Genomic DNA, 9,558 nt, shown 5'->3' on the forward strand with positions numbered 1-9,558 from the left:
GCTACCGAAGAAGCCTAGCCTAACCCTAGACGACCTATCTATAATGCCAAAGGCAGATCCAGGGCCCACACCCCCTCCAATCGCCTGGCCGATCGACAGAAGAGGCAGGGACCCACTGACTCGTCGATGGTGAGTAGGTGGAGTGAGGGAAACTCCTTATCATGAGAGAGGCAAAGATGGCACTTGCCTAGCCTTTCTCTCATACGTACACTGTGGGTATTTTAATCGATGTGGTGGACTAGCAATAAGATCTTTGCCGTAATTTGTGCTTCATAGCCAGTTCATGGAAACTATCTGGTTGAGAATGCAAAGATTCGTTTGTACAATACAAAATAAATTGCCACCTACGTAAGTGAAATTCACTCATGCAATAATCAACATGAGTAAATTTGTAACAAAAATGACACCATTGGTAAAGAATAATTCAAAACTCAATTATTAATCCCCCCTCTTCAGGGCGCCTCACCACACTCTAGTTCCTCGCAACAATGCACATGCTACATGCCATATTTCTACCTTCCTCCTTTCCAGACATAAAGGATGCAATGTTCTTACACTGTTAATTTTGTCTAGCATGTGTATCTAGGAGTTGGCGCTGAACATAATGCACACTAGATAGGATAAGGCGTCATCCATTTTGGCGGGCCTTACATGAATTCCTTGGCTATTGGTTGCACCCTGCTGGCAGACAATTTGTGGAATAGAGGGAGTAAGTATTGGATTCGTTAGAGCTGGATATAGATATACCGACAATGCGGATGGTGTATAATGCTATTAAAAGTTGGGGTGAATTATATGGATATATACAAACATTTATTACGGTGGTATTGAGATGAAAAGAAGTATTACCAACTTCAATGTTTTAGCGAATTAGGTTTGCGAATTCGAGTCACTTTCGTAGTTGAACTTAAGTGAAATTTACTCATGTAGTGAAAAATATTACTTGTTGTCACCATCACTTCAGAACAGTTCAAAACACCACTATTAATCCCCGTCAGCGTGTCCACCCTCACACTCTAGTTCCTCGCTACAATGTACATGCTAGATGCCATTTTGCTACCAACCACCTTTTCGACATCCAAAGAAAAAAGTGCAAATGTTCTCTTAATATTAATTTTGTTCGCCAAGCGTATCTATGGGCCATCCACATAATTTGATGCATGCTAGATAGGATAAGATGCCATCCGTTTTGGCGGCACACTACATGAATACGCTGGCTACTTGTTACACTTGCTGACAAACTGTTTATGAAACGGAAGGAGTAAGTATTGGATTCGTTAGATATCGATGGGGATACACTGACAATAATGTTGATGGTGTGCAATGCAATTACAAGTGGGTGAATTATATGGATATGTGCAGACATTTTTTGTGATAGTGAGATGAAAAAATATCAATTTCAATTGTTTTAGCGAATTAGGTTTATGTATTTGTGTCCCCTTCGTATGTGAACTTAAGTGAATTGTCACCACTAGTTAAGAACAATGTAGAACACAACTATTAATCACTGCCTGCTAGTCCACCCCACGCTTAATTTTGTCCATGGCGCGTATCTAGGGGCTACACGCGAAATTTAATGCATGCTAGATAGGATAAAGTGTCATCCATTTTGGTGGGACCTTGCATGAATTTTCTTCCCATTTGTTACACTTGCCGTCAAACTGTCTGTGAAAGCAAGGGGACAATTATAGAATTCGTTAGAGCTAGATATAGACATACCGACAATATGTATGGTAAGTAATGGTATAAAAAGTTGGGGTCAATTGTACGGATATGTAGAGACATTTATTCCGTGGTATTGGAAGGAAAGAAGTATATCGATTTCGGTTATTTTAGCGAGTTAGTTTATTTGTGTCACCTTAGTAGCTGAACTTAAGTGAAAAATTAGTTTATTTGTGTCACCTTAGTAGCTGAACTTAAGTGAAAAAATTTCATGATATTACGTGCTGGTTGTCACCATCTGATAAGATGTCATCTGTTTTGGCGGGACGGTACATGAACTTTCTTGCCAGTTGTTACACTTGCCGACAAATTTTCTTTGAAATGAAGGGGTAAATATAGGATTCGTTAGAGCCGGATATTGATAATACCGACAATGCGGATAGTGCGTAATGCTATTACAAGTTTGGGTGAATTGTACGGATGTATAAAACATTTATTTTGTGTTAGTGAGAAGGAGATAAGTACATCGTTTGAATTGTTTTAGCGAATTAGGTTTGTGTATTCGTGTCACTTCCGTAGATGAACTTAATGGAAATTTCCTCATGTAGTTAAATATATTACTAGTTGTCACCAGTACTTGAGGACAATCCAGAACATCGCTATTAATCGCCGACGGCAAGCCACCCCCATGCTCTAATTCATCGCAACAATGTACATGATGCATGTCATTTTGCTACCTACTACCTTTTCGACTTCCAAAGAAAAATGCAAATGTGTTCGCAATATTAATTTTGTCCACCACGCGATGAAATCTAATGCATGCTAGATAGGATAAGGTGTCATCCGTATGGTGGGACATTGCATGAACATTCTGGCTACTTGTTATACTTGTTGACAAACGGTCGGTGAAACGGATGGAGCTGAACTTAAGTTAAATTTACTCGTATAGTTGGTTGTCGCCACTAGTTAAGAACAATTCAGAAAACAACCATAATCGCCCCCCCCCCCCCCCCGGCCAGGCCACCCCAAAACTCTAGTTCCTTGCAACAATGCATATGCTACATGCCATTTGGCTACCTACAACCTTTTTGACTTTGAAAGAAAAATGCAAATGTTGTCACAATATTAATTTTTTTCGTCAAGCATATCTATGGGCTAGGCGTCAAATTTTAGCGCACGCTAGATAGGATAAGTCGTCATCCGTTTTGGTGGGACGTTCCATGAGTTTTCTTCCCAGTTGTTACACACGTCGACAAATTGTTTGTGATATGAAGGGGGCAAATTATAGGATTTATTAGAGCTGGATATAAACATACCTACAATATGGAAGGTAAGTAGTGCTATTAAAAGTTCGGGGGGGGGGGGGGGGGGGTTCAATTGTAGGGATATGTACATACATTTATTCCATGGTACTATATGGAAATAAGTATATAGATTTCGATTGTTTTAACGGGATAGGTTTTTGTATTTGTGTCACCTTCGTAGACGAACTTAAGTGAAAATTTCTCATGTGGTAAAAACATTACTAGTTGTGACCATCACTTTAGAACAATTCAAAACACCACTATTAATACCCAACTGCCAGCCCAGCCCCATGCTCTAGCTCATCACAACAATGTACATGCTACATGCCATTTTGCTACCTACCACCTTTTCAACTTCCAAACAAAAATGCAAAGGCTCTCACAATATTAGTTTTGTCCGCGGCACGTATCTATGGGACATGCGCGGAATTTAATGCATGCTAGATCGGATACACTGTCATCCGTTTTGGCGAGACGTGACATGAATATTCTGGCTACTTGTTATACGTGGTGAGCAACAGTCCGTGAAAACGAAGGGAGTAAGTATTGGATTCGTTGGAGATGGATATAGATATACCGACAATGCGGATGGTGTGTAATGCTATTAAAAGTTGGCTTGAGTTATTTGGATATATATACAGACATTTATTCCATGATCTTGAGATGAAAAGAAAAGTCGGGTTTTGTGCGTGAGTATATGGATATTTACAAACATTTATTTCGTGATCTTGAGATGAAAAGAAAAGTTGGGGTTTATATATTTGTGTCACCTTTGTAGCTAAACTTGAGTGAAATTTACTTATATAGTAATAAATATTACTATTATCACCACCAGTTAAGAACAATTTAGAACACAACTATTAATATGCATGCCAGGCCACCCCACACTCTAAGTTCCTCATAACAATGCATAAGCTGCATGCCATTTTTCTACCTCCGACCTTTTTCATGATAAGTACTGGTTGTCACTGCCCGTTAAGAACGATTCAGAACATAGCTATTAATCCCTGCCAGTGAGGCCACCCTAGTTTGTCACACCAAATGTACATGCTACTCTAACCTTTCAACTTCCAAAAAAGAATTGCAATGTTCTCCCAATATTAATAGTTTTTCCACCGCATATATCTAGGAGCTAGACGCAAAATTCAGTGCAGGCTAGATAGGATATGGCTCATCCAGTTTCGTTGGGCATTACTAGAAATTTATGGTTGCTTTTTATGTGCGCTAAAACACTATCAAAAATAGTGTCGCAGGGGAGATACTTACTTGGATTCATTGAAGGTTCATACATGTATATCAAATGTGTAGATGTTGTGTCATGCTAGTAATAGTTGGGGTGCATTATACAGACGTATATATGTTTTGCTATTGAGATGGAAGGAAGTAACCGAGGTTGTGCTCTATTTTACGACACCCGCATAATTCCTATTGATTCATATGATTTTAGAAAGAATTCTTTATTTTTTCTTGTGATGCGATCAAACGAATATGATACAAATTGCATGATTCAAGTGTGATATGTGACATTGCAAACCAAATAGGTCCCGAGAATTTGAGGACCCATTTGTAAAATGCACAAAAGTCTTGCCTCCTCCTAGTACTTAAGTAAAATTCACTCCTTGTAATAAACAGCACCACTCGCTGTCAGCTGTGAATAAGGACATAACTCATGGCAAACTAAACCCCCCACAAAGTTTGCAATTACACCCTTCATAAATGCCTTTATTTTCTTTCGCCTCCCTGTCTCCCTCCCATATTCGGTGCCGCTACTATTTAACCCCTTGGCGCTACAGGCCTACAGCCCCAACCTCTCTCTTTCCTCGCTTCTTTTTTTGACCCACCTCCTGCACCCACCAGAGAACAAGAATTCGATCCCATTCCTTCCACACCCACTCGCGCCGCGAATTTCACCGCCGATCCGGCCGACAGCAATGGCCTCCTCCGCCGACGAGTCCCTGCCGTCGCTGCCGCCGATCAAGACGGCGCCTTTGGCCCCCTCCGACGCTGCCTCGGCCTCGCCGTCGCCGGCGTCGTCCACGCAGGAGTCGGCGGCAGCGGAGGGCAAGACGGAGGCCGCAGCGGCGGCGGAGGAGAAGGACCCGTCGACGCCGACGTCGAAGGAGTGCAGGATCCTGCTGCCCGAGGAGTGCCCAGCGGCGCCGCGCAAGCCGCCGGTGCCCCGGCTTCCGGCGCTCAAGCGGAAGTCGCGGCCGACGCTGACGGCGACGACGACGGCGCGGGTGTGCCTCGCCGTCCCGCGGGACCTCTCCACCGTGTTCCGGTCGATGCCCATGCCCGTGACCGCCGAGAAGCGGATCCGGGCGTCGTGATGGTGATGCTGCGATCTGGTCGACGCCCATGCCCGTCCCGATTCGGCCGATTGATCTCCTGGAGAATTCTCCCAGTCCGCTTGCTTCTTCCTCTTCTCCTCTCCTCTCCTGGGTTCGTGGCCATGGTAAATTATGAGTCAGTCTCATCATATACATAAATAAGGTGTTGTTCTTTGTAGTAGTATGCGTGCTTCCTTCTGCCATGGCTCTGTGAAATTCTCATGCAAGCTGTATAATAAGGTAGGTTGTTAATTACTGGGCGGAAGTGGTTAAGGGCGGAAGAAGGTTGTAAGAAAATTCAGAGAGATCCTGGTAAATTAATTAATTAATTATGATAGCCAGTACCAGAATTGTGCAATTATCTTCAGTTCCTCTGTGTTCCAATTCAGCCAGAATCCTCTTGTTGCTAATCGATCGCCGCCCAGAACATCCATGGCGGATGCGCGCGGCCGGCTGTCTGCTGCTGCTGCGTGAAGGGCGAGACGAGGCGACTAATCAATTCGGGTGGATAGATCCACCGTTTCTCGCAAATTAATTCGGATGCCATGTCCGGTAATCCATGGAGATTTGGGTGTGGCGGGTGTGCTTTCTGGTGGCGCCGCTGTCCGGCCCGATGCCGAGAGAGAACAGACACGGAGAATCTTCCATGCTAATCGGGACATGACACAGCTTCCTTCCCCCTCTCTCCTTTTCTCTTCTCCGGCCGGTCCAGTGGTGAATTATTTTCTCTTCTGAAGATCTTGGTTTGTCTCTACCGTAACAGCCTGCACGTACTGCGCAGTGCGCGCCTCCAAAATCCGGCAGTCTTAATTTGTCCCTACCGTAACAGTGTGCATGATGTAGTGTACTGCAAATTCTACCTACTGTGTAGCTGGTTAACCCCTCTGTCCATGTTCATCCACACGCACAGATGAAAAACATCCATTCAGTTGTTAGTCTCTGGTTCTCTGAAGTTGCCGGTGGAGTATATGACAAGTGAAATAAATCCAGAGCTTCCAGTCGTAGGAACAGACGGCATGCAGGCGACGTATACAGGGCCATCGTCCAGAGTCTGCCCTCAGGGGCTTTTTGTCCGGTGCTGCATTTGGTCACCACGGCTTCTGGCCTTACTGCAAGCCGTAACTGGCCGGCAGTAACACACACCACATGTGGCCACCTGTCTGCCACACCGTATAGTCAGTACTAGGTGCCTTGAGTGCCATGAAAACCAAGGTCCAAGAACTTGATACATACCGAGTGATTTTTTTCTTCAGTTCAGTTGTTGGTAGCAGCCGCACACATAATTTTCTTTCACTTCACCCAACCCAGACCCAAAACATGGGCTTGCCTCTGGGAGAAGGCGGGCACACGGTGATGACTGATGAGATGGGCTAAAGTTGGTGCCCGCGTCACATGGGTTGTTCGTTACTTGCAGTTGCAGTTACCGGCGGTGCTGTTGCCCCGAGGAACAGGCCTCGGTGCGCTTTTATCAGTCAGTCCTGCTCCTAGGAGCAGCCGGTGAGCTGACGCCGCCGGCAGCCGGCAGATCAGATCATGCGCCCCCCGAATCTACCTTTCTTTACATAGTTTTCCGGCCTTTTTCTACTCGTCCGTGGAATCTCCTCACTTCTTTTTTTACTGTCGGCGGTGTCACCAGTTGACGATATGATATGCCGGTATACCGGTGGTAAACAGTAAAGTAATGGTCAGCAGGTATGTCGTGACGGCACGTCGGAGACACAGTGGATTTTCAGGATCATTTTTTATTTTAAGATGATTTTAGAATCGGTTAGGAAGGAAGGGAGGTTGATAAAAAGTAAACTCGCATTGGCGGAGTCAAATGGGGGCCCAAGGACACGCGAGATTCTTCGGATCCTGGGGGTGGGTAGAACGTTTTCCGTCGAGACTTTCCAACGGTAAAAAATAGGAAATTCTTCCTCCGGCCGTTGCCTGGACCTCCAGCAGTTTCTTGCGGTAATTAAGAGGCACCATGCATGGCCAGGCACAGGCAAATGCTCTGTGATCGCGGTTGTAGTAGTACTCCCTCCGTTCTTAAATATAAGTCTTTTTAGTCACTTCAAATGGACAACAACATATGAATGTATGTAAATATATTTTATAGCGTAGTTTCACTCATTTTACTTCGTATGTAGTCATTTGTTGAAATCTTTATAAAGACTTATATTTGAGAACAGAGGGAGTAATTAAACGCAGCTTTGGCTGGATCTCTATCTACCTAGTACTACGTTTCCTGTGGTAATTAAAAGACAGCTCGTGCATGGCCGGGCAAACGCTGTGCGATCGTGGTAATTAACAGCACATTTGTCAGTAGTATGTTTCTTCAGTTCTTATCGATGGCGCCCGCGTGTCAGGTCCGGTGTGGCTGCCTGCATCAGGAGGCATGTTGTGTGCACGATGCAGGCAGCTTTTCAACTAAGATTCTCCGGTCCGGCAATCAGTGTGCGCAAGACTGTAATGGCTATAACATAATTCTGAAGAAACTAACCGTCCGGATTACTAATCTTAGTAAAAAAGAAAGGAGTTGCAGACGGCTGTGTGAGGACGACGTCGACCGATCGAGCCCAACGGAGAAGAAGCGGCACTATAAAATACGCGCGGCAGCACAGCGGCTGCTCGTCGCCACCCAGCTTATATAATAAAACTGAACTCATGGATCGGCCGATCGATCCCCCGTGGTATACTTTAAACTGCTCCGCGGTTGCGTTTTGACCTTTTTCACTGCTATAAAGTGTGGTTCGTGGCAGCTACATGCGACGGATTTTGCTTTAAGTGTGAATGAATGTCAGAGGCAGGCAGCCGCTGCCTGCACCAAGAGGCATGTTGTGTGACGTACAGTACATGACTAACTTATTTTTTTACTGCGATTCTTGGGAGATAATGTCAGGAACAGGGTGACAAATATAATCGCTGCTCAGTCTCTGAAAGACTGAAACCAACTCCGATCCTCTGTATTAATTGTTCAGCTACGCATATGTCAGGACCTGTCTAATTCTGAACCCCAAACCAGTTCTGTAGTAGCAGTATAAGATATGCAGCCTGTCATCAGCGGCTCTGCCTAGTTTATTATACTCTACATACGGGCTGATCCCCCCCACCTAATATAGTACCGGCAAACATATAAAAGGGCAGTGGGTAACAGTGGCAACATTTTTCACCTTCGTCCGGTGGAATCCGAGCACAGTGTGCGTTGGTTCATGCTCATAGAGAAGCTAGCTATATGGCTTTTACCTCTAGGGCAGGCTATTTGTAAACACAGCAGGGAGGGATTGAGCAGTAAATCGACATGACTAGACACAATAATAAACACTGGGTTAATTAGGCAGCTAGCCATGGTAGATCCAGACGTGGCCGCTTTACTCGGGCAGCCAGACAGACGGCCATATGTCTCTAACAGTAACAGTACCGCTAGCTGCGACTGAACTCACCCACCGTCACCAGCCGCTTTAAGCTTTGCTACAGTGACCAACCACCTTCCTTGCAAGATAAGCCAGCCATCAGCTGGCAGCCAAGGGCATCTCCCCTTGATTAGCTGCACGGTTTCTATCTTTCTTCTTCTGTTGCTATGTATTTTTTCCTTTTCTTCTGAATGCAAGTTATTGTTCAGTTCTTGGGAACTTCCTTTCCATGATAATTCCTTTACCTATCTTGTAGACTACCTACCTATGCCGTATCCGTGAAGGCTCCAAGTGGCAAACCCTGCCACTGCCGTTTCTGTTTTTCAGAGACAAATGGACTTCCAAATGGCACAAGAGTATGGTGCAGTTGCTTTCTGGGCCCCCATTTCACAGGCTTCCGTTTCACTCAGATATACCAGCAGCATACCGCAAGGCTGAAGCAGAGATGAAACCGTCAGGGTTTGGTGATCAGAAATTAAGGAGGCACACATTGCAGGCCCCTGCACGCAAAGTTGCTTCATAGAATCCTTTTTTTTTATTTTTTTGGAAAAAGTTAGATAGCAGTAACTTGGCTTGGTATATAAAACACTGGAATTAGAGCAACTCCAACGCGTCGACCCAAATGGACGGGGATTTTGTCCGTTTGGGTCGGCTGCCCGCTCGGCGTCCGCCCTGTTTATTTTCTGGGTCGGCAGTGCGTCCAACGCGCCGACCCATATTTGCCGGCGTGGCCGCCGTTTTCAACAAATATGCACACATTTTACATAGTTTCACAAGCAAACAAAAATAGGATAGTTTCACAACCAAATAAATTTAGCATAGTTTTACAAGCCGAATAAAAATTAAATTGTCTCAAATAAATGTGAA

The 9,558-nt window shown here is 44.8% G+C and overlaps 1 protein-coding gene across 1 annotated transcript; it reads left to right on the forward strand.

The window, feature by feature from the left end:
• The first annotated feature begins 4,592 nt into the window (after positions 1-4,592).
• LOC109764838 (uncharacterized) lies at positions 4,593-5,640 on the forward strand. The gene has a single exon (XM_020323622.4). It carries the CDS (start codon positions 4,898-4,900, stop codon positions 5,294-5,296), a length of 399 nt encoding a protein of 132 aa, XP_020179211.1. The 5' UTR covers positions 4,593-4,897; the 3' UTR covers positions 5,297-5,640.
• Positions 5,641-9,558: the final 3,918 nt, after the last annotated feature.

Source organism: Aegilops tauschii, chromosome 5 (assembly GCF_002575655.3).
Source record: "Aegilops tauschii subsp. strangulata cultivar AL8/78 chromosome 5, Aet v6.0, whole genome shotgun sequence".
NCBI classification, from domain to species: domain Eukaryota; kingdom Viridiplantae; phylum Streptophyta; class Magnoliopsida; order Poales; family Poaceae; genus Aegilops; species Aegilops tauschii.